This window comes from Lepidochelys kempii, chromosome 20 (assembly GCF_965140285.1).
Source record: "Lepidochelys kempii isolate rLepKem1 chromosome 20, rLepKem1.hap1, whole genome shotgun sequence".
Taxonomy (NCBI): Eukaryota; Metazoa; Chordata; order Testudines; family Cheloniidae; genus Lepidochelys; species Lepidochelys kempii.
In genome coordinates, this window is record NC_136399.1 from 24074380 (window position 1) to 24100237 (window position 25858).

Consider the following 25858-nt stretch of genomic DNA (forward strand, 5'->3'; position numbering starts at 1 on the left):
CGTCCTGCCTAGTTTCCAGAGGACGTCTGTGGCAATCAAACTGTCTCCGCAGAACATTTCACTTTCTACTCAGCTAATCCCAATGGGGAAAAAAATGTTTCCTCAGAATTTTTTCCCACTGGCTTTAATGCCAAAGCCAAATAACCCCGATCTTACTGCCACGCACCCACCACCATGACAGGCCTCGCGCCAAATCGGAGCCCCATTGCACCGGGCGCTGCATAGACCCCTGACCAAGATCAGGGCCTCCGGGTGTTGAGTGATGCACAGGCCCAAAGGGAGAGCCAATCCTGGCCCAAAGGGCTCAGAGCCTTAATAGATATGCCAGAAAAGGGGGACAGGGGTCCCCCATGATACTGCTGGGGAAACTGAGGCACAAGAGCAAGTAAGTGGTTTTTTTAGAAGTATCACACAGCAAATCTGGGGCAGAAGTGAGAACAAAAAACCATGCTCTAACCACTAGACCCCACTCCCCTCTCACAGCTGGGACTAGAACCCAGGAGTCCTGACTCCCAGGTCCTCTGCTCTACCCACTAGACCTCACTCCCCTCCCACAGCTGGGGCTCGATCTAGGTGTCCACAGTCTCCCTTCCTCTATGAGGCCCCCTCGCATTCCCAGGGCTGGGCCCAGAGCCCAGGTGTTCTAACCCTCGATCCACTTTAAATGCCACAGCTGCAGTTTTGCGAACACTGGCAAAATTTGATGTTTCCCCCAGCTGCTCAAGTCATGGGGCTGACGAGGGAATCCCAGCTTTCACGGCCACCAAAACGCCCTGGCGGGTGTCGCGAGAGGTGTGACAACGTGCCCCCCACAGGCTCAGCACCCAGAGCGAAAACACCCCACAGGGACTGAGGTTTTAAAAAAAAATCTTATGTTTTTTTAAGATCCTCTCAAGATTGTTTGTGGGGGGAAAAGCTGATATCCCCATTCCCCAGCTGGAGAAACCGCCCTGTGGCCGTGGCACGACAATCGCCGGACCGCCCTCCATCAAGGGACATTTTAAAATCAAGTTCTTGTGCCCAGCCCCCCTCCCGCCTCCCCCCCCCGGCTCTAACCACTAGACCACAGTCCCCTCCCGGAGACCGAGCCAGAACCCAGGAGTCCTGGCTCCCAGCTCCCCCCACTGCTCTAACCACTAGACCCCACTTCCCTCTGCTCCCAGTGCCGGGGATAGAACCCAGGAGTCCTGACCCCGGGCCTGTCCTCCCTCGCCCGTCTCCGCAGCGAAGCAAGCCATCCGTGGTATGATAATCCTCCATTGTGCGCCAGGCAGGCAGGCGAGAAAGGAGCGAAACGCCCCCTCCCCTTCCCCCCCACGCAGAGACAAACCCGGCACACACAATGCTGGCCCCGGGCCCTGCGGACAATGGGGCATTGAGCGCCCAGGCGACAGGAGGCACCGGGCTGCCAGCCACGGAGCGCTGCTATTCTCCCACACATCCGCCCCCCACCGCCCCGCTCCCCGCCACCCCCCCCAAGTCAGGGGAGCTCTACGGCGCAGGGAGACAATCGGCGAGAAAACGAGACGGGTCGGGTAGCCAAGGCAGCGTGTTAGTGATGTGGCCGGGGGTCAGAGCGCCGGGGTTCTGTTCCTGGAGCTGCGGGGGGAGGGGCGGCCTGGGGGTCATGGGGAGGCCTGGGAGCCAGGACGCCTGGGTTCTGGTCCCCTGTCTGGAAGGGTACTGGCACCTAGTGGGGAGGGTACATAGACAGCGAGCCAGGACGTCTGAGTTCTAGCCCTTATGCTGAGCCCTAGGATAGTCCACTAGGATCAACCCCCTTCCCCCCGTTCAGATCTCCCCAGCTGCACCCACCACATGGCAGGCAGAATGAAAGGGTGCTATTGGCCCGCCGTATTATGATAGCACCTAGAGGCCCCAACCCAGACCAGGGCCCCGTCGCGCCAGGCGCTGCCCAGACACACAGTCCCTGCCCTCAGTTGTTCACCCGCTCACTAGCACGGGGAAGGGTTAACTCCTGTTTGACTGAGGGGATCTCTGAGAGTTTGGGGGCAGATTCTCAGTGCTCTGACTCCCACCACTGGTGCAGGGCCTTGGATAACCTGACGCTGAGGCCACAGAACCTCTGCAGCAAAGCCAGGACTCAAACTCAGAGCACCTGCATCCCAGCCCAGTGTCTTAACCACTAGGCCCTCCTGCCTTCCAGACAGGCCCTCCTGAAACAGTCACGTGATCTGATGCCTCATTACACCCCCGAGCCCCACAGTGCCCAGAGGTACCGCCACGGACCGCTCCCGCCTACCACCGCTGCCTTCTCGTACCCAGGCAGCATCCCAGTGGCCCCGGAAACAGGCGTCCCCATGCAGCCATTCTGCCTCTGCCCGCGTCCCCTGAGACCTTCGGCTCCCGGGCTCCAAGTATTTCAGTGGCGATGTTTGCGAGACGACTCCTCCACTGCCCCCAAAGCTTTTCTCTCTCCCCATGCCAGACTATGCAGCCCTCAGGCAACAGCCAGAGACTTTTCGGACCAGCATGATCCTCTAGCCTGACCTCCAGAGGCTCCCACCGCTGCTCCCAGCCCATATCTGGTGGGTGAGCGAGTCAGAATCGCAGTGCAGGAACAGCTGGGTGGCTTCTCTGGGCCACGCAATGCAGGAGGTCAGACTAAATGCTCAGAACGGTCCCTTCTGGCTGTACCTCCCAGGGATCTCAGCATCTCTTTTAGCAAAAGATTCCCAGTTGGGATTTAAAGACCCCAAGCGATGCAAAAACCGTCCCATCCCGCAGGCAGCTCCTCCGGGTTCATGCCCCTCACTGGGCAAAACTGGCCCCGTTGTTCCCAGCCTAAATCCATCTCTTGTTTTGAAGCTGGATCTCGCTCGGCCAAGGGCTGTTGGGTTAAAGAGCCCGTCAGATTCTCTCTCTTGCCTCCACGGTGGGGATAGACAGTCCACAAGCTAGCGCCTCCTGTTGGACAGAACGCTTGGCACAGAGGAGGTGCTGAGGGGGCTTCGATTTGCTAACAGGCCTCTGGGCCCCCAGAGGTCCATTTCCCCAAGGTCCATCAGGTCTGAGTGGGCCCCCCAGCTATCGGTCGCCTCCACTCCATGCTGGCATCTATGGAGCATCATCTATTCTAACACCAGAAGGGGCCATCTACCTTGTCCCACGGGCCCGAGAATTCGCCCTGTGCTGAGCCCAGCCACTTGTGTTTGACTAAGCAGCTGCCAGACAGGAATCCTCCATGGGGGAGTTTGTTCCCATGGCTAATCACGAGCAAGACCAGCAAACGGATGGAAACCCGGCGTTTACCGGCAGAACAGGGCTTTTGCTGGTATAGCTGATGCCAGTCCCCTGAGAGCTTTCACAGCCGTACAATTGTGTCTACACTAAAGCGTGCGCTGGCTCAACTCCATCAGTTACCGGCTTTCCACACGCCTACTCAACAGAGCGACGCCAGCAAAAATGTTAAAAGCACAGACCAACCCACTGGTTTTCACCGTCAGGCATTTCTTTCTCCAGCCCTTAGTGGATTTGTTGCTAGGATGAATAAAGGTCTAGAAAACGTGATCTATGCGGGAAGGTTGAAAAAATTGGGTTTGTCTAGTCTGGAGAGAAGACTGAGAGGGGACATGAGAACAGTTCTCAAGTACACAGAAGGTTGTTACAAGGAGGCAGGAGAAGAATTGTTCCTCTTAACCTCTGCGGATAGGACAGGAAGCAGTGGGTTTAAATTGCAGCAAGCGTGGTTTAGGATGGACATTAGGAAAAACGCCCTAACTGTCGGGTGGTTACGCACCGGAATAAATTGCCCAGGGAGGTTGTGGAATCTCCAACATTGGGGATTTTTAAGAGCAGGTAGACAAGTACCTGTCAGGGACAGTCTAGATCAGTGGTTCTCAGCCAGGGGTCCAGAGCCCCTTGGGGGGCCGCGAGCAGGTTTCAGGGAGTCCACTAAGCCGGACCAGTGTTAGACTTGCTTGGGCCCAGAGCAGAAAGCCGATGTCCAACTGCATGGGGTTGAAGCCTGGGGCCCTGAGCCCTGACATCTGGGGCTGAAGCAGAAGCCGGAACAACTTAGCTTCAGGGGGCCCCCTGTGACGTGGAGCCCTGGGCAATTGCCCTGTTTGCTACCCCTTAACCCCCAGCTTTCTACCCCTTAACACCGGCCCTGGCTTTTATATGCAGAAAACCAGTTACTGTGGCAGAGGTGGGCCATGGAGTTTTTATAGCACGTCGGGCAGGCCTCACAAAGGGAAAGGTTGAGAACCCCTGTTCTAGATAATACTTAGTCCTTCCTTGAGAGCCAGGGACTGGACTAGGTGACCCCTCGAGGTCCCTTCCAGTCCTCAGATCCGATGATTTTTGTCATTCTTCTCTGCACCTCTCTGGTTTTTCCTGCAGCTTTTTTAATATGAGCCCACCAGCACTAGCCAGATGGACCATCTTGGTTGTGGGGTGGAAATACCAAGAAACCCACCACAGTAACACTTCACTTCAAAAAGGGGAACCACACAAAAATGAGGCTAGTTAAGTGGAAATTCAAAGGAACAATCACAAGAGTGAAATGCCTGCAAGCTGCATGGAAACTTTTAAAAAACACCATAATAGAGGCTCAAAGTATATTTATACCCCAAATGTTAAGAAAACAGTAAGAGGACCAAACAAATGCCACCATGGCTAAACAACAGAGTAAAAGAGGCGATTAGAGACAAAAAAAATCGTTTAAAATCGGAAGTCAAGTCCTACTGAGGAAGATAAAAAGCAACATAAACCATGGCAAGTCAAGTGTAAAAGTATAATTACACAGGCCAAAAAAGAATTTGAAGAGCAGCTAGCAAACGACACAAAACCGAACAGCAACGAAATTATGATTTTTTAAGTACGTCAGAAGCAGGAAGCCAAACAACCAGTGGGGCCATTGGACGATCGAGGTGCTAAAGGAGCACTCAAGGAAGACAAGGCCATTGTGGAGAAGCTAAGTGAATTCTTTGCATCAGTCTTCACGGCTAAGGATGCGAGGCAGATTCCCACGCCTGAGCCAGTCTTTTCAGATGACAAATCTGAGGAGCTGTCCCAGATTGAGGTGTCAATAGAGGAGGTTTGGGGACAAACTGATAAACTAAACAGTAATAAGTCACCAGGCCCAGGTGGGATTCACCTGAGCATTCTGGAGGAACTCAAATATGAAATTGCAGAACTACTTGTGGCATGTAACCTATCGCTTCAACCAGCCTCCGGATCATATGACTTGTGGATAGCTAATGTGACACCGACTTTTAAAAAAGATTCCAGAGGTGATCCTGGCAATTACAGGCCAGTAAGCCGAACTTCAGTACCAGGCAAATTGATAAAGAACAGAATTATCAGACACACAGAGAAACACAATACACCAGGGAAGAGTCTACATGACTTTTGCAAAGGGAAATCACACTTCACCAATCTATTACAATGCTTTGAGGCGGTCAATTAGCCTGTGGACAACGGGAATCCAGTGGATATAGTGTACTTGGACTTTCAGAAAACCTTTGACAAGGTCCCTCACCAAAGGCTCTAAAGCAAAATAAGCAGTCATGGGATAAGAGAGAAGGCTCTCTCATGGATCAGTAAGTGGTTAAAAGATCAGAAACAGAAGGGTAGGAATAAATGGTCAGTTTTCAGAATGGAGAACAGTAAAGAGCAGGGTCCCCTAAGGATCTGCCGTGGGACCAGTGCTGTTCAAAGTATTCGTAAATGATCTGGAGAAGGGAGTAAACAGGGACGTGTCCAAGTTTGCAGCTGATAAAAATTATTAAAGTCAGATAAGTCCAAAGCTGACTGCGAAGAGCTACAAAGGGATCTCACAAAACTGGGTGACCAGGCAACAAAATGGCAGATGAAATTCAATGTTGATAAACGCAAAGTAAAGCACCTCGCAAAACATAAGCCCGACGATACATCCAAAATGATGGGGGCTAATTTAGCTGTTACCACTCAAGCGAGATCTGGGAGTCTTTGTGGAGAGTTCTCTGAAAACATCCACTCAATGTGCAGCGGCCGTCAAAAAAGCGAACAGAATGTTAGGAACCATTCAGAAAGGGACAGATAATAAGACAGAAAATATCATAATGCCTCGAAATAAATCCATGGTACGCCCACACCCTGAATACTCGTGCTGTTCTGGCTGTCCCATTTCAACAAAGATATTTCGAACTGGAAAAAATACAGAGAAGGGCAACAAAAATGATTAAAGGGATGGAACAGCTTCTGTGTGAGGAGAGATTGAAAAGACCGGGCCCCTGCTCGTCTTAGAAAAGAGACAACCCGGGGGCTAGGATAGAGGGCTCCACAATGACGAATGGTGTGGAGGAAGTGAATATGGAAGTGTTATTTGCCCCTTCATGTAACACAAGAACCAGGGGTCACCCGATGAAATTAACAGGCAGCAGGTTTACAAGAAAGACAAGGAAGTTCTTCACACAACGCCCAGTCAACCTGCGGAACTCACTGCCAGGGGGTGTGGTGAAGGCCAAACGTAAAATGGAGTTAAAAAAGAATTTGATAAATTCCCAAAGCACAGGTCCACCAATGGTTATTAGCCAAGAGGATCAGGGATGTAGCCCCGAGCTCTGGGTGTCCCTAAACTGGACGACAGGGGACGGATCATGTGCTAATTGCCCTGTTCTGTTCACTCACATCTGCTATGGGCCATTGTCAGAAGACAGGATACACTGGACCATTGGTCTGCCCCAGTGTGGCCTTTCTTATGTTCTTTAACTGGACGCAGTGTCACTCTAACCCATGCTTCATACAGAGGGAAAATCACCCCTACTCACTGCCCCCTGTTTCGACGTGGTTCTTGAGTACAGAACATTACAGAGCCCCCAGCGCACTGTTGGCTCTGGTCGTCTTGCTATCAGCCCCGCCTCAATAATTACTTCCACACCATCCCGACCGTCAGAGGCCCATGGTGCTGTGGTATCCCGAGTCTGGAAGCGCTCGGAAGTCTGGCTCTAAGGACTTCAGGTCCTCACCAAAAAGGGCAGGTGTTTCTGGACCCAGTTAACCCTGCTAAAGCCCTCTGCTTCCATCCAGTCCCCAGGGCTGCCCCCTCAATGGGGTTCACCAGAAAGCCCCAGCTCCCGGAGTCACAGGATTCTTTGGGACCCTCAGCTTCCAACTGAAAACAAAACCCAACGTCAGTTTCTAGCCCTCATGGACAAAGGCCAAAAAATGCAACCTCCCCATGGCTCCGAAGCCAGAAGACAAATAAAGCTCCCACCATGGGTTTTTTTTCAAAATCTCAGGATATTTTTAAGCCGCTCCTGCGCTTTTCAATGGCTTGGGGTTGAAATGTAGAAACACTTCTGCATTTGGAAGTCCAGACGGGGCCTCGGCTGTTTCCCCTGGGACAAAGTTTGCATCTAACAGCCTGACGTGGCATTTGGGGATGTGCAAAAACTCTTCCCTTGATTGGCTTTACACCAGCGGCACTTGACCTGGGAAAACTGAGGATGAGAAAGGGGAACTGACTCTCTCAAAATCCCATAGGCTTGTGGGGAGGCTTTGAGAGCAGAACCCAGGAGTCCTGACTCCCAGCCACATCCTGCTTTAACCCATGAGACCCCCACGCCCTCCTCTAATCACTGGACCATGCTTTTGTTCCAACACAGCATGTCAAGCCGTTTCAGTGACCGATGCAATAGCCCAGCTGTTGTGCCAATTAAAAGAGCTCTCGCCGCTCAAAAAGAGCCAGCTCCAAATCGATTAACCACAGGTGCCGATTAGAACATTCGTTGCAATAGTGTCTCACGCTTCTGCGCATTCAGGACGCGCATCGCCCAGGGGCACAGAGCTAGCATCCTGCATCCTCACAGCCCAGCCGGCGCAGACAAAATGAACCCTGGTGCTGCTGGAATCTGGTTTGCTACGCACAGACTCCCTGAGAATTGTACCGTCTCCAAAGCCTCCTAGACTCCTGCTTTCTCGCCCAGCAGGACCGATCGTTCTGCTCACGCCCCATCAGAGCTCACCAGAGAGTGCGCCATGCCCAAGGGAAACAACAGTTATAGCAGTGCTGTTGTATTGCCCCTTTCAGCCACAGATCTCAAAGCACTTCGCAAAGGCAGTCCTTAGCTGAGATGGGGGCCCAGCATCGTGCCAGGTGCTGCACGGACCCCAACCCAGATCAGGATGCTGGGGGGGGAGGCGGGGGTGCTCCGCACAGAGTCTGACCAAGAGCGGGGCCCCATTGTGCTGGGCACTGCCCAGACCCAGATCAGGGTCCCCTCTTCGGGGCACTGCTCAGGCTCAAAATGGAGAGAGAGCCCCTGCCTGGCTGAGTTGACACATTGAGTAAGGAGGGGTGGGGAGGTGGCTAAAATTTGACCTTGATGCCCCCTAAAACCCCCCACCCACCTGGGGTTTGACACACACGCAGCGAGACCTAAGGCCGGGAACCCTGGAGGTCTCACCCTGGGACCTCTCAGGAAACCACCAAGACGGTGCAAAGCTCCACAGAGGGTCTGACCAAGATCAGGGCCCTGTTGTGCAGGGCGCTGCCCAGACCCCAACCAAGATGGAGTCCGAGCCCTCCCCTCCCTCCGCAATTGTGCCAGACCAAACCCAGATCAGGCTCCCATCATGCTGGGCACTGCCCTGACCCAGATCAGGGATAGAACCCAGGAGTCCTGACTCCCAGGCCCCCCCCCCGCTCTAACTGCTAGGCCTCCCCACCCCTCCCAGAGCAGGAGATAAAACCCAGGAGTCCTGGCTCCCAGAATGTGGCGGCCAGGCCCTGGGTCCCAGCAGCCCAGGTGCTGGGGAGGGGGTCTGGATACAGGGCAAGTGGGTGCCCCTCCCAGCCAGGGTGTCACGCCACCAGTCACTGGTGCCGCACACCACCCCACGAGAACCCGCCCGGCTGCGGGGGGCCGGGCTTGCTGCCTCCAGGCTAGAATTGGAGGGCTTTTCATCCGGGGGCGAGGGCTTTTCATCCGGAGGGGGGGTGGAATGTCAGGAATTGCCCTATTTCCTCACAGTCCCCCACCCCACCCCCTCCGGCTGCTGCTCTGCACCCTCAGTTCCCCCCCCCCACAACGATCCTGCAGCCTCGTACTGCAGGGTGCTGCCAATCTGCCCCCCAGAGCATCCTCCCCCCGCCCCCAGTTGCTGGATGTGCCCTGCCTGTATCCCCCTGAGCCCTTCCCCCTCCAGCCCCACCTTTGCATAGCCAAGGAAAGAGCCGCCAGCCTGGCCCATCCCCACCAGAGGGAGAAGCTGCCGCCTGCAGGGGACACCCTAGAGCTCTCAGCCCCTCGCCCTGCCACGAAGGGGTACTTGGGGGTCCAGTGGGTGCGCAGAGGTGGGGGCTGGGAGGCAGGACTCCTGGGTTCTGTTAGAAGCTCTGGCAGGCGAATGTTCCCCCAGGCAGTGCCAGGGGAGGGGAGCGGGCATCTCTTGCTGCCGACTGATCCTCCCCAGCACCGTAGCCGGGTTGGGGGGGAGGGCAAATCTCCCAGCTGCGGGTCGCCCCGGGCAACGTGACGAAGGGCCAGGAGCCACACGGGATGCACCCGCGTTGGGCTTGTTTACAGCATGGAACCGCCCTGGGCTCTGGGGCTTGACACCACTCCCCTTCCAGGGCTGGGGCTAGAACCCAGGAGTCCTGGCTCCCAGCACCCCCTGCCCTAACCACCAGACCTCACTCCCCTCCCAGAGCCGGGACTAGAACACAGGACACTGGGTTCTGGCTCCCAGCCTGGGCCTCTGCAGCTCTGCAAGCCCAAGCCCCAGGGGCAGCTGGGTAACCGCACCTGCCTCTGGGGGATCAGCCCAGGGTCTATCTAGTTCCATCAGCCTTGGGGAAGAACCTCCCTTAGGCTGAGCCCAGCCCTGGCTGTGTGGGCCATTGTGGGGGGGGGGGGGGTTCAGGGAATCTGCCCTGCCCCCAGCCTCAGCGGCATCCTAGGAGAGTCGGGTGCCCACAGATCCCTCACACAGGGCCCCAGGCCTGGGGGGAAGGCACCGAGACTCACTTGATGCCCAGGGGCAGGGACGGCACACTGGGAGCTGGGGGGCAGGTAGCTCCTCAGGAGGGGTCTGGCGCATTCTGGCCCCCAGGGCACTGCACAGCTGCTGTGGGGGCCACAGCGTTTGGAGCCCAGCCCCCCACCCCAGAGCAGATTAGGGTGCAAGGCCCTGGGGCGGGCAGAGCAGGGAGGGAGAACGGTGCCAGCCAAGCCCATGGAGGGGGAATGAATGCACGCGCAGTCGGGGCTGCCAGGCAGGAAGCTGGGCCCAGTACTTAGACCTCTGCCCTGGGAGCCCTGGGCTCAGTTCCCTGCTCTTAGACCAGAGCCATGAAGGTATTTAGGCTCCTACCTTCCAATAGAAAGGCCTTAGCCACTCCGTGCCTCAGTTTCCCCATCTGTACAATGGGAATAACAGCCCCGCCTCATGGGGGTGGGGGTGAGGATAAAGATTGGGAGGTGCCTTATTATGGGGGAGTCAGATACTACAACAACAGGTGCTTATCTAACCCCCACCCCCACCCCACGAGGCAAGGCAGGGCTATTCTCCCCAGTGTACAGATGGGAAACTGAGGCACAGAAAACCCGGGAGCCCTGCCTTCTTGTTCTAGCCCACTACACCCCACTCACCTCCCAGAGCGGGGGGAGAACCCAGGAGTCCTGGATCCTTAATGACCACAAAGTGGACCAGTAACCCCACATCCTACACACTACTCATGACACAAGTCCTACTTGCTCACCCCACCCTGGGCTCCCCGCAACTCCACCGGTGCCTCTCACTCCCAACCCACAGCCCCCTGCTCCCCACCACACGTGCTCACATCCTGCTGCAGGAACTCATTACGTTTGAGCTCTGGGGGTCCAGAGAGGGGTCCCATGGGGCTGGGGGGGAGCACTGAGGACCCTGAGCCCAAAGCCAAGTGGGCTCTGTGCAGAAGGGACCTCAGAGCCCTAAGCCTGGGGAGGGGGGCCTGGCTCCGGGCAGCACCAGGCCAGCTAGGCATGGAGGGGGCAGGGCAGCCTGACCGGCACAGATCCCCCCTGCCCCCCCCCCGCTCTAGGAAGGGATAAAGGTGCAAAGAACAAAGGATGACACCCAGCCGGGAGTATCGGACAATAACATCCCCCCAGGGCCCAGAGCTGCAGCTGGGGATAGAACCCAGGAGTCCTGACTCTCAGCCCCACACCCCCACCCCGCTCTACCCACTCCCCTCCCAGCACCGGGGCCGGTAGCAGGTGCCCTGGCTGAGCCCTGCAGGGAACTGGAAAGGGACTGAAATGGGGCAGGGCTGAGGAAGGCCAGGTGCTGATGTGGGGTGGGGTTCAGCCAGGACTCCTGGGTCCTTCCAGGGCAGGTGGGGATGGGGGGCGTCAAGCAGGACTCCTGGGTACCATGGCAGCAGCAGGGTCTCACCACCGGGCCTGTGCCACATGGGATCCCCCACCCTCACCCCAAGGATCCTCCCTCCCCAGACACTCCTCCTGGGCTGGGGATGCAGGGCCCCGTCCCCCCAGAGAGTGAGGCCTCCCCAAGCAGGGTGGGTGGGGCTCTCAGCTCATCACTGGAGGGCTGCCCCAGGCACCCCACCATCTCCCCATGGGGCAGGGCAGGGAGGGAGTGCCTGCTTAGCAGCCATTTTCTGGGGGCTCAAAGCGCTGCCCAGGGACTGGCAGCCCAAGGGGAAGGAGAGAGATGAGACTGGGAGGGCGGGGTCCAGGCTGGAGGCACCCCTGGGGGAGAAGGATGTACCACCCCCCCACCCTGTGATTGCAACCCACCAGCCCCCCCAGGGACAGCAACCCACCAGCCTCCCAATACATCACACCAGCCCCCCAGGAATAGCAACCCACCAGCCCCCCCAGAGCAACACACCAGCCCCCCAATGCAACACACCAGCCCCCCAGGAAGAGCAACACACCAGCCCCCAATACCTCACACCAGCCCCCCAGGAATAGCAACACACCAGCCCCCCAGTGCAACACACCAGCCCCCCAGTACATCATACGAGCCCCCAATACATCACACACACCCCAGGAACAGCATCACACCAGCCCCTCCCCAGAGCAACACACCAGCCCCCCAATGCAACACACTAGCCCCCAATACCTCACACCAGCCCCCCAGGAATAGCAACACACCAGCCCCCCAGTACATCATACGAGCCCCCAGTATATCACACACACCCCAGGAACAGCATCACACCAGCCCCTCCCCAGAGCAACACACCAGCCCCCCAATGCAACACACTAGCCCCCAATACCTCACACCAGCCCCCCAGGAATAGCAACACACCAGCCCCCCAGTACATCATACGAGCCCCCAGTATATCACACACACCCCAGGAACAGCATCACACCAGCCCCTCCCCAGAGCAACACACCAGCCCCCCAATACTTCCCCAATACTTCACACCAGCCCCCAGCACATCACACCCCCCACGAACAGCAACACACCAGCCCCCCCCCCCCCCAGTGCAACACACCAGCCCCCCAGGAATAGCAACACACCAGCCCCCTCCCGTTTCCATCCCCTCTGCACAAAGCCCCCTCCCATCCCGAGATCTTCGCTGTGTGTGCACGGAGGGGGACAGGGCAGGCAACGTGGGGGGGTCCCTGCTCCAAAGGCAGGGGATGTGGCAGAGCCCCCACCCCCACCCCAGCCAACTCTGGCTCTTCCCCAGCTTCCCCCGCCCCTTCACACGTCTTTGTCAGCTCGCCAAACTGCTCCCCCCTCCACGTGGGAGGGGGAAGAAATGGGGCTCCCCCTCCCCCACGGCTAAGCCACCTGCACTGTGACTTTAAGAAACACAAACTCAGCTGCTGCACCCCCCCATGCACACGCACATCCCCTCCCTGCTGCATTGCTGCCCCCCAGCCCCCTTCCCTGCACCCCCCCATGCACACGCACATCCCCTCCCTGCTGCATTGCTGCCCCCCAGCCCCCTTCCCTGCACCCCCCATGCACACGCACATCCCCTCCCTGCTGCATTGCTGCCCCCCAGCCCCCTTCCCTGCACCCCCCCATGCACACGCACATCCCCTCCCTGCTGCATTGCTGCCCCCCAGCCCCCTTCCCTGCACCCCCCATGCACACGCACATCCCCTCCCTGCTGCATTGCTGCCCCCCAGCCCCCTTCCCTGCACCCCCCCATGCACACGCACATCCCCTCCCTGCTGCATTGCTGCCCCCCAGCCCCCTTCCCTGCACCCCCCATGCACACGCACATCCCCTCCCTGCTGCATTGCTGCCCCCCAGCCCCCTTCCCTGCACCCCCCCCATGCACACGCACATCCCCTCCCTGCTGCATTGCTGCCCCCCAGCCCCCTTCCCTGCACCCCCCCCATGCACACGCACATCCCCTCCCTGCTGCATTGCTGCCCCCCAGCCCCCTTCCCTGCACCCCCCCCATGCACACACACATCCCCTCCCTGCTGCATTGCTGCCCCCCAGCCCCCTTCCCTGCACCCCCCCCATGCACACGCACATCCCCTCCCTGCTGCATTGCTGCCCCCCAGCCCCCTTCCCTGCACCCCCCCCATGCACACACACATCCCCTCCCTGCTGCATTGCTGCCCCCCAGCCCCCTTCCCTGCACCCCCCATGCACACACACATCCCCTCCCTGCTGCATTGCTGCCCCCCAGCCCCCTTCCCTGCACCCCCCCATGCACACGCACATCCCCTCCCTGCTGCATTGCTGCCCCCCCAGCCCCCTTCCCTGCACCCCCCCATGCACACGCACATCCCCTCCCTGCTGCATTGCTGCCCCCCAGCCCCCTTCCCTGCACCCCCCCCATGCACACGCACATCCCCTCCCTGCTGCATTGCTGCCCCCCAGCCCCCTTCCCTGAACCCCCCCATGCACACGCACATCCCCTCCCTGCTGCATTGCTGCCCCCCAGCCCCCTTCCCTGCACCCCCCCATGCACACGCACATCCCCTCCCTGCTGCATTGCTGCCCCCCAGCCCCCTTCCCTGCACCCCCCCCATGCACACACACATCCCCTCCCTGCTGCATTGCTGCCCCCCAGCCCCCTTCCCTGCACCCCCCCCATGCACACGCACATCCCCTCCCTGCTGCATTGCTGCCCCCCAGCCCCCTTCCCTGCACCCCCCATGCACACACACATCCCCTCCCTGCTGCATTGCTGCCCCCCAGCCCCCTTCCCTGCACCCCCCATGCACACGCACATCCCCTCCCTGCTGCATTGCTGCCCCCCCAGCCCCCTTCCCTGCACCCCCCCCATGCACACGCACATCCCCTCCCTGCTGCATTGCTGCCCCCCAGCCCCCTTCCCTGCACCCCCCCATGCACACGCACATCCCCTCCCTGCTGCATTGCTGCCCCCCAGCCCCCTTCCCTGCACCCCCCATGCACACGCACATCCCCTCCCTGCTGCATTGCTGCCCCCCCAGCCCCCTTCCCTGCACCCCCCCATGCACACGCACATCCCCTCCCTGCTGCATTGCTGCCCCCCAGCCCCCTTCCCTGCACCCCCCATGCACACGCACATCCCCTCCCTGCTGCATTGCTGCCCCCCAGCCCCCTTCCCTGCACCCCCCCATGCACACGCACATCCCCTCCCTGCTGCATTGCTGCCCCCCAGCCCCCTTCCTTGCAGCCCCCCCATGCACACACACATCCCCTCTCTGCTGCATTGCTGCCCCCCAGCCCCCTTCCCTGCACCCCCCCCATGCACACACACATCCCCTCCCTGCTGCATTGCTGCCCCCCAGCCCCCTTCCCTGCACCCCCCATGCACACGCACATCCCCTCCCTGCTGCATTGCTGCCCCCCCAGCCCCCTTCCCTGCACCCCCCCATGCACACGCACATCCCCTCCCTGCTGCATTGCTGCCCCCCCAGCCCCCTTCCCTGCACCCCCCCATGCACACGCACATCCCCTCCCTGCTGCATTGCTGCCCCCCAGCCCCCTTCCCTGCACCCCCCCATGCACACACACATCCCCTCCCTGCTGCATTGCTGCCCCCTTCCCTGCAGCCCCCCATGACACAAAAAGCACCGCTAAAGGGAACGGAGAGAGGGGGGCAGCTTCCATTGGGGGCTCCCCAGAGATTGCCCATCCCCCCTTTCTCCTCCCCCCCATGGCATATTCCACTGGGGACCTCCCCAAATTCCTCCATCCCGCCCCCCACCCCAACCCCGGCCCCCCACTGCTCTGTCCAGACCGGGCTGTGGCCCATGAGGGGCCCCCAAAATCCACCCCTCCTCCCTCTGCGACACCTCCCTTTCCACCCCCAGCTCCCCTTTCTCTGCACACCCCGCCCCCCACAAGAGGGATGCTCGAGGGGACAGTGAATTACTGGGCCCCAAGGCGCCTCGGAATCGCTGCAAGGTCAAAATGGCTTTTGTCGCTCCGGAAAAGTGTCTCTCTGTTGGGGGAGGGGCTCTCAAACCGACCTTGAATTCAAAATGTGGTGGTGGGGGGGGCTTACGATGATCTTAACGTGCGCGGGGACCGGCGCCAGTGGGAAGCGGTTTGCGCCGAGCCCCCCACCCCGGCTCGGGCCTACACCCTCGCTGGCTCAGCAGGATCTTCAAAGAAACCGGGGGGCGGGTGGGGGCGGTTTGTGGCCGTTGAAATGAGCGAGGGAGAGACTGAGGACAAGGGCAACACCAGGAGTGGCCGGGGGGCGGGGGATCAAGGTGGGGGGGACACGGTCGGGTCAGAACATTATCCGGCTTGGATGGTTTAGACACAACGACTCCTACTCCTGGACCAGGCCCGGCCTATTCTCACTGACCCGTCCCAGCCTACGGCTCTAGGGTACGGTGTCCAGATGCCCCGATTGTATAGGGACAGTCCCGATTTTGGGGGCTTTTTCTTGTCTAGGCACCGATTACCCCCCACCCCCTGTCCTGACGTTTTACACTTCCTGTCCGATCACCCTATTCTAGGGGGTCACGGGCAAGTCTGCGGGGCGGGCGGTGGGGGGGGAAGTGCCCCATAGAGATCTATGAAAAGTTGGGGGAGGGCAAACCAAGTGGGGGCCCCCTCGCCCCATAGCACATGAGGCCCCTGGTGTGGAGGGGGGAGGTTGAAACAATATAAAATTAAACGGGGGGGGGGGGGTTGATGTTAAATTAGGTAGACAGAGGCCTGGCTTGCAGAGCCAGCCGCACAACTGCAAACACACGATGGGGGGGGGGTGTCCTAGGAGGGTGGCTCAAATCTGCAATTCAGCGGGGGGGGGGGGGATGGTTTTTAAAAGGCTCCTAAATTAGCTGGCAAGCCGGAGGCGGGGGAATTGAGACCCCGGGTGCTGCGCCTGGCACCGCCAGCCTGCCCGTGTGGGGCGCAGGAGAGCGGCTGGGTTTTAAATGACCTCCCGAGGGAGAGACACTGGATTGGGAAAAAACCCAGGATTTACAATTTGCAAATGCAAAACCTGAGTGTGTGTGTGGGGGGGAGCTTGTCCCAGACCAAGCCCCCATCCTCCCAAAGCCAGCCTGCTGTCAGTTCCCATTGTTCAGAGCCGGGCTGGCTTCTCCTCCTGCAGAGCCTGAGATGGGGGGGCGGGGGGGGGAGCTGCTGTCTCAGCACCCAGAGAAAGGCAATTCTGCAGGAGCTGCTCTCCCGTCACGCACAAAAATGTATCCAGCTCTGAAGGATTGTGTGTCTGTCTCTCCCTGCGCGTCTCCGCAGCGCCCAGCGGCTGGCACGACGCGCGGGCCCCATCTCGGGCGGGGTCTGGGCAGCGCCTGGCACAATGGGGGGGCCCCATCTCGGGCGGGGTCTGGGCAGCGCCTGGCACAATGGGGGGGCCCCATCTCGGGCGGGGTCTGGGCAGCGCCTGGCACAATGGGGGGGCCCCATCTCGGGCGGGGTCTGGGCAGCGCCTGGCACAATGGGGGGGCCCCATCTCGGGCGGGGTCTGGGCAGCGCCTGGCACAATGGGGGGCCCCATCTCGGGCGGGGTCTGGGCAGCGCCTGGCCCTGATCTTGATTCTGGAGGGGTCTCAGGCATTCGTGCATCGCAAGTAATAAGGATGCAAACATGAGGTTATATCCATAGATCTAGATCTACACACTCACACACACACACGCCCCATCAGCACACACACAGACACACACTCACACACACACACCCTATCGGCACACACACTGACACACAGACACACACACACACCCATCAGCACACACTGACACTCACACACAGACACACCCATCAGCACACACACTCACACACACTCACACACACACACCCTATCGGCACACACACTGACACACAGACACACACTGACACACACACACACACACACACCCATCAGCACACACTGACACTCACACACAGACACACCCATCAGCACACACGCTGACACACACACACACGCCTATCAGCACACACACTGACACTCACACACACACACCCTATCAGCACACACTGACACTCACACACAGACACACCCATCAGCACACACACTCACACTCACACACACACCCGCATCAGCACACACACATTGACACTCACACACTCACACACTCACACACGCTCACCCCCATCAGCACACACACGCCGACACTCACACCCCCCCACCCACACAAAGGGTACAACATACATGTGCCGGGTGCATTAGACAGCCATACCCGGAGATCCACACACCGGAGTGTATCCTCCAGCCGTACGTGTGTAGACACACACATCTCGCTCTCTACCCCCCCACCCCCCCGGTAGAGTTCACACACACGCCGTACATACGATCCCTCCATCCCCAGACACGCTCCCGCCCGGGGTAGATTTGACATCAGTGCCCGGCTCCAGAAACGCCCCCCCAGAAACCCCCCGCCCGGCGGGTTAGCCCCTCACTGGCATGGGAAATAGTCCTACAGATCCAGAGACCCCGCGTATGGCCCATCTCCAGACCCCCCCCGAATACCCCCCCCCGCGTACGGCCACGGACCCCCCCCCACTCTCTTTGCAGCTGCCTGTCTCCATGTTGAGCCCTGTTCTCACCCCCCCGCCATGCCCTAGCTCGCCCCACAGCTCTGCCCCACGCGCGCTATGGGGCCAGAGCTCTGTAGATCCAGGGGATCCCCCCCCCCGGCACCTTTACACCCACGTTTCACCCCGATCCCCACCCCAACCCCTGACAGCCAACTGGGGACCGGGCTGCGAGATCCAGCCGAAATCGCAGTGCAGGGACTGGGGCGGGGGGGATTTATACCGTACACCCCCCAAAAGACGCGCACCCCGATATCAGTCAACCCCCCCCCACGCATCCAACCAACCCCCCCAGATACCTACGGTGACCATTCTTCCAGCGCCGCGGACACTCCCGCTGCAGGGCCGGGCGGCCGTGGGGCTGAGCTCTCCAGCCGCCGGCCCGCACCCCCCAGCCCCCCGCCCCGGGTGGGGTCGGATCAGCGCCGAGGAGCGGGGGGAGGGAAATCCGGAGGACCGATTGAAAAGCCAAATCCCGGGCGAGGATCGGGGCTCGATGTGTGTAGGTCCAGCGGCGGAGGGGGGCAGATTGGGAGGGGGGGGCTGAGCAGCGGGGGGGGGAGCTGAGCGGGGGAGGGCTGAGCAGCGGGGGGGGGAGCTGAGCGGGGGAGGGCTGAGCAGTGGGGGGGGAGCTGAGCGGGGGGGCTGAGCAAGGGGGGACTGAGCGGGGGGGGCTAAGCAGGGGGGGAGATGAGCAGGGGGGCTGAGCAGTGTGGGGGAGATGAGCAGGGGGGGTCCTCTTGTTCTCGGCCTCTCTGGGAAGAAAGGAAGGCGAGAAAGGAGGGGGGGTGGACGAGAAAAGGGACAAGGGAGGAGAACCGGACCGGGGGGAGAAGACGGAGGAGAAGGGAGAGCGGAGGGAATGGAAACGAAGAGGTAAAACCAAACAATGAAATGAACAGAAGGAGCCGAGTCTTGGCCCGGGGGCGAGGAGAGAACGAGGGGGGGGGGCGGGGGGGGGGGGAACGAAAAGGAGGAAGAAGAAAAGAAAAAAAGGAAAAGAACGAGAAAAGGAAGGAACCGGAGGAGCGGCAACTGCAGCCTTGCGCTGGCTGGTCCTTTAAATGTCCTTGGTTATTTAAACCCGGGGTTTATTACGGGGGGGGGAGGGGGAGGCGGGGTTTTTTTCGAGGGGGGGGGTCTTGTTTCTTCTCCCCCCTACAATATGCAAAAAAACAAAGGATCCTCTGCAGCCCCCCCCCCCCGTGTGTGATGGCTGGGTCCAGCTGCCCCGCGGCCCCCCCCCAGACCCCCCCCGGCCCCCCAGCGACGGGACCCGACTCATTGGCTGGGACCAGCGGCAGCGAGTTCTCTCTTGGTTAACACCCACCCACCCCCCATAGCACACGCAGCCCCGCCCCCGATGGTACACACAGACCCCCCCCCCCGCGGATAGCACACACCCCATAGCGCCCCCCCAGGGGTAGCACACGCAGCCCCGCCCCCCCATAGGACATCACTCCCCAAGATTTCACACACACACACACCCGATAGCACACGCAGCCCCGCCCCCGATGGCACACACAGACCCCCCCCCCGCGGATAGCACACACCCCATAGCGCCCCCCCCCAGGGGTAGCACACGCAGCCCCGCCCCCCCATAGGACATCACTCCCCAAGATTTCACACACACACACACCCGATGGCACACACAGCCCCCCCCCGCTCCCCCCGGATAGCACACACCCCATAGCGTCCCCCCAGGCGTAGCAAACGCAGCCCGCCCCCCCCAGATAGCACACACACCCCCGATAGCATACGTAGCCCCCACCCCATGGCACATCCATCCCTCCCAAGCAGCCCCCACCCCAGCTCCTGCACGCACCTCCCCATACTGCACTCCCAGCCCCCCCCCCAGCATTCACTCGGACCCCATCCTACATGCAGAAGCCCCTGTACCGTCCCCCCATCTCTCCTCCCTGGGGTGGGGGGACCCCTCAGTTCCGGGGCGGGGAGAAGGAGAGGGGTGGTGTTTCAGATACAACCCAGAGAGAGAGAGAGGAGATATATATAGAGAGAGATATAAATAGCTAGAGATGGATAGATATAGATCTGGAGAGAAGGAGATAGATAGATAGATAGATAGATAGATAGATAGATAGATAGATAGATAGATAGATAGATAGATAGATAGAGGGGGTGTATGGGGATAGATAGATAGATAAGATAGATAGATAGATAGATAGATAGATAGATAGATAGATAGATAGATAGATGGGGTGTATGGGGATAGATAGATAGATAGATAGATAGATAGATAGATAGATAGATAGATAGATAGATGGGGTGTATGGGGATAGATAGATAGATAGATAGATAGATAGATAGATAGATAGATAGATAGATAGAGGGGGTGTATGGGGATAGATAGATAGATAGATAGATAGATAGATAGATAGATAGATAGATAGATAGATAGATAGATAGATGGGGTGTATGGGGATAGATAGATAGATAGATAGATAGATAGATAGATAGATAGATAGATAGATAGATAGATGGGGTGTATGGGGATAGATAGATAGATAGATAGAGGGGGTGTATGGGGATAGATAGATAGATAGATAGATAGATAGATAGATAGATAGATAGATAGATAGATAGATAGATAGATAGATAGATAGATAGATAGATAGATAGATAGATGGGGTGTATGGGGATAGATAGATAGATAGATAGATAGATAGATAGATAGATAGATAGAGGGGGTGTATGGGGATAGATAGATAGATAGATAGATAGATAGATAGATAGATAGATAGATAGATAGATAGATAGATAGATAGATAGATAGATAGATAGATAGATAGATAGATAAAGGGGTGTATGGGGCTAGATAGGTAGCTAGATGGTGTGTATGGGGCCAGCCAGCCAGGGTCTGTGATAGAACCAGGCCGAGGCAGAGAATCTCTCTTTCGTGTCATGCCATTGAGTCTCTGGGTGTCTGGGTCAGGGAGCACAACTGCAGGGAAAGGGAGTTATGCTGGGGGGCATCCAACTGCAGGGCAGACTCTGCTCCACCAGCAAGATTAACCCCCATTTCACGGGGGCAGAGAAACTGAGGCACAAAGAGGGACATGCCCAGTGAGGCAGTGGCAGAGCTGGGGACAGAACCCAGGAGTCCTGGCTCCCAGTCCCTCCCCTGGCTCTCCCGGAGCTAGGCATGGATCCCAAGAGTCCTGGTTTCCCAGTCTTTGCTCGGAGCAGCCTTCACACCAGTTGATACATTAGCTCTGAAAGTCACCGGTTTCACTCAGCCTCCGCTTCACCCGCCTGGCATCGCCCAGTTCCTGGGCTGCTGAAATGCCAGGCAAATGACTGCGGCTAATCCAGGGGCCCCATTGTGCTGGGCAGACCCCAAGGGGGGGACAGTCCAGGCCGGATGGGCCCGGTGGGGAGGGATGGACTCAGGCTGCGTCCAGCACTGAGGCTAGCGGAGTGATGGTGACTCTAGTCTGGCCCCACAGGGAGGTTGGATAAAAGACCAACTACTGCTGCCAGCAAAGGGAGAGCCTTTCTAGGTTAAGCAACAGAGCCCCGAGGGGAGGGAGGAGCTGCGGGGGAGCCGAGGTGAAGGGCACCCACCCATGGCCATCCAAAGAGCCTGCAGGCCCTGAATGGCAGCACTGGCCCGGGATGGAATCAGAGCAGCTCAGCTCTGTGTCATAGTGCCCATGCAGCTGGTGCCAAATGGGGAGTCTCCAATGGCTCAGGCAGGTGGGGCGGGGAGGTCCAGGATTCAGACCGGAGTTACCAGTAGGGCACAGAATGCAGCGTGGGAACGGGAGGCTGTGACTCTGTCGTTACCTCCAGGGGACGACTGAAGGAAGGGGACTGACAAGGTGGACCGTGGAGACTGGATCCTCTACACATCCCGTATCCAGTTCCCCACTCCCCTAGGTCTGGATTGGAGGGGGCACCTCCTAGATAGGAAAGGCCCCATAGCCAATTCCCTGAGACAGCCAATCCCCACTCCCTGGGGCTGCATCAAAGCCAGGACTCCTGGGTTACCCAGCTCTGGGAGGGGAGTGGGGCCTAGTGGTTAAAACAGGGTGGGTTGGGAGCCAGGACTCCTGGGTTTTATTCCTGGCTCTGCCACAGACTCCCTGTGTGACCTTGACCAAGTCACTTCCTTCCCCCCATGCCTCAGTTTCCCCATCTGTAGCATGAGACGAATGATACATACAGGCAGATGTTTGTGAGCTGCCCAGATACTATGGAGCTGGAGCCCAGTGCCAGAGAAATAAATGCAGTGAAAGTCACTTCACCCCAGGTTTGACATGCTCACCACTCCTTGCCTTCAGTGAAAAATGCCCTGGCCTAAAGCCACATTCAGCAGGTCACGCAGTGCTCAAGAAAGGGTGGCATGTATTATCCCCATTTCACGGTGGGGGAAACTGAGGCAATGAGCGGGGCAGGGACATGCCTTCAGCCCCCCACTGAGCTGGGGCAGAACCCAGGAGTCTGGGCTCCTAATCTCCCCCTGTTCTAACCCCTAAAGAAAGTTCCACTCCCCGAGGCAGGGAGAGAACCCAGGAGTCCTGACTCCCAGCCCCTTCCTGCTCTAGCCCACTAGGCCGCACTCCCCTCCCAGGAGTTCTGATGCCCAGCCCCCACCCACCCTTGCATTCAGCGCAGCCTATCGTGCACAACCCGGGACCACAACCCAGGTGTCCTGCCTCTTCGGTGTGGTTCCGAAATCAAAGTCTCCTCTCTCCAGAGGTCTCTAGACATTTCTAGAAAGTTTTCTTTGGCAGCTGTTCCCCCTGCCTGGCCAAAGTGCCGCAACACCCTCACACACACACACACACACACACACAACCACCACCCCGACCCCCACCCTGGTCTCACAGCACAACCAGGGGGGTGCACATGGGCCCCACACTGGGTGCTTCCTAGCCCCATCTCTTTTTCTCCCCTTCCCTGGCGGATCCTGGCCTGCCCACCCTGTCTACAGGGAAATCAGCGCAATGTCTCGCTCCAGCAGAAGCCGCGCGAAGCAGGGAGAAAAGCCTTCCCGTCGCCTGCTCGATTTCCGAACCGAGCATCGGCAAACATGCCACCACCCCGGCTGGAGACACACACGCCCCCGCGTGCAGCCTCGGGGAGGGCGTGTGGCAGTCGCTTTGGACCCAGCTCCGCCATCCCCCAGCTCCAATCCGGCCCCGTTTCCATCGAAACCCACCAATTTGGGGGGCAGGAGGAGGAGGTGGGAGTGGGAGCGGGAAGGGGGGGGGTGGGTGTTCGCTAATAACCGAGGAGAGAGGATTGGTTTTGGTTAAGCTGAGACGGTGCCTTGTCCCCTACCTCATTTGCGCTCAGCGGGTATCTTTCTGCGTCTTGCGGGCATCTGCTCATTTTGAACAGCGTCGCCATTGCTGATGGAAGCAGTGAGAGAGGAGAGAAAATAGCAGTTAGTCCCAGGGGAAAGGAAGAAAGAGACACGCACGCATAGCTAGGTAACGGGTTGGTAGCCGCGGCCGGTGATTTATAGCCCAGCCGGCCTGCGATTTTCCACCTAGGGAGAGCCGGAAGCAGAAAAGGAATCTCGCCACGCCGAAGAACCGAAACTGACCAACACCCCCCTCGACGCGCACACGCGGCTCCCTTCCCGTCAGATTCTTCGCAGAGAGAAAGGAGCCGGATATTTTGATGATGCCGTGCAAAGGGAAGGGCCGAGGGGGGACAGGCCGGTAGCTGGCTGTCGGAGAACCTGGCCCACGGCACGTACTGTCAGCCGCGGGTGTCGAGGGAGATGCTGCTAAGTCCTGCCACCTGTCCACATTCTAATGGGAAGCTGCATCTAGTGGTTAGAGCGGGGAGAGGAGGGGGCTGGGGGATAGGACTCCTGGGTTCTCTTCCCAGCTCTGGCAGGGGTGTGAGGCCTAGTGCAGAGGTTTTCAACTTTTACTCATTCGCAGACTCCTAACAAATTTCAAATGGAGGTGCAGCCCCCTTTGGAAATCTTCGACGTAGTCTGCAGACCCCCCCAGGGGTCCACGGCCCACAGGTTGAAAACCACTGGCCTAGTGGTTAGAATAGAGCAGACGTGGGACCTGGCAGCTCTTTATGCAGGGATCCCTTGTCTGGCCTGGAGATGCAGCCACCCCTGGGGCGGGGCACAGTAGCTGTTTGTACAGGAAGGCCTCATCCAGCACTGAAACACAGCCACTTCTGGGGTGAGGTGGGGCAGCTGTTTATACCCAGGGCTGAGACGCAGCTGACTGTGTGTGTAACTGCCCCAGGTGGGGGAGCAGAACGTGCTGGGGGAGGGGATGGGATGACCTTGGGGCTCTTCCATGGAGGCCGGTAGCTCCTATGTTCTCCCCAGCCACACGGGGCCCTTCCCTGCTCCCTCCACGGCTGGGCTGGGACATCGTCCTGGCTGGATCTCTTTATCCCGCACGTCGCTGCCCCACCATGGAAATCAGGACGTGGTGGCAGGAACAATGACGGGGAGCAAAAGCTTCCCAGCTGCACTCTTCTGACCCCTCCCTTCCCACCCCACCCCACCCCCGTGACACCTGCCAGCCTGCCCTTCCCCCGCCCTCAGCCCATGCTTTTGTTCCCTCCATGTAGCCTCCCCCCAAACCCCTCTGTGTTCTCAGCTCAGCCCTCACAAACGCCCCAGACGCTGACGCACCCCAGAAAAGTTTCAGGTGGGCACAAGTGTTCACAGGATCCCGGCCTCCCGCTTTGATGGGCTTGGAAATTAGAGGCTGGGGAAACACAGCCTGGTGCCCCTGTGTTTCCCCAGCGCTCTCCGCCTCCCCCCGCCCCCAGCCATCCCCTCCCAGGCCCCAGCCACCCTGCCAGCTCAGAGCAGGGGCTCCCAAGCAGGAAAAGAGGCAAGTCAGTTGCCCAGGTTTCTGGTCAGTTTCATGGGGGTCTCTGCCAGGCCTGGGGGCTGGGCTCCCGCACAGGCTGCCCCAGGGAGGAGGGGAGTGAACTGTCTTGCCCCTATTTCTGACCCCAGGGTGGCACCTGACCATGAGGGCGCCTTGGAAGTGGCAGATTGGTTTGTCACACTGGCGGGAGGCTGGGGGGTGATTCGGCCTACAGGGCACATGGGTGGGAGTCAGGACTCCTGGGTTCTGTTCCGGGCTCTGGGTGGAGAGAGGGCTCAGGGGGTCACAGAGGGGGAGGGGGGATGGGAGTCAGGACTCCTGGGTTCCACTCCCAGCTCCAGGAGGAGCCTGGGGCCATGGCAGGACTACATGATAGCATGGCCAGAGTGTCTAGCCTAGGATCATGCCCATAGCACTGTCCCAGAGCTACCAGTGATCACAGCCCAGGACCTGCCCCCCGCCCCCCCCCACATCTCCCACGCAGAACCAGCCCAGCAGAGCTCTCTGGTGCAGGCCCAGCCCTGCTAGGTGTTTGGGTGGAGGGTGAAGCAAAACCAGCCATCACCAGGCCAGGAGGTGGGGGCCAGGGGTATCCCCCGAGCCATGGGGACCGGCTGAGTCCATCTGGACAGGCAGGGGTGGGAGTCATGCCCTGGCAGCTAAGGGGGCCTGGTGCACAGACACGCTCCTAGTGACACATGCATGGCCTCTCCCTCACAAGGCCCGTGCACTCACGCTGGCCATGCCACTCCTGCCCATGCTCTGCTCCTGCAGAGATCCTCCCATGCGGGTCCTGGCTCAGGGGGGCAGTTCCGAGACCCCCAGCGACGTCTCCGCTAAATACCCTTCAGTTTCTCCTGCACTGAACTGTGTGAAAGGAGCAAAACAACTGGACTGAGGCTCTCCCCTGCTTGTTCACTGGGTGCCCCTCCCTAACCAGGGAGAGAACCCAGGAGTCCTGGCTCCCAGCCCCAGTCCCAACCACTAGACCCCACTCCCCTCCCAGGGCCAGGGCAGGGAGAGAACCCAGGAGTCCTGGCTCCCAGCCCCAGTCCCAACCACTAGACCCCACTCC

General features: G+C 59.1%; 1 protein-coding gene across 8 annotated transcripts in view; it reads right to left on the reverse strand.

Annotated features, from left to right (window-relative positions):
• Window positions 1–23630, reverse strand: part of ELAVL3 (ELAV like RNA binding protein 3) — a 44022-nt gene extending 20392 nt beyond the window's left edge. For 4 of the 8 annotated variants that reach the window (XM_078849542.1, XM_078849546.1, XM_078849544.1 and 1 more), the window contains exon 1: window positions 23243–23630. In XM_078849542.1, coding sequence (XP_078705668.1) covers window positions 23243–23311 — 69 coding nt within the window. In that variant the 5' untranslated portion in view covers window positions 23312–23630. Of the gene's footprint in view, window positions 1–1192; window positions 1240–18238; window positions 18463–23242 lie in introns of those variants that run through there. The other 4 variants (XM_078849547.1, XM_078849545.1, XM_078849541.1 and 1 more) reach the window with 3 other exon arrangements.
• Window positions 23631–25858: the final 2228 nt, after the last annotated feature.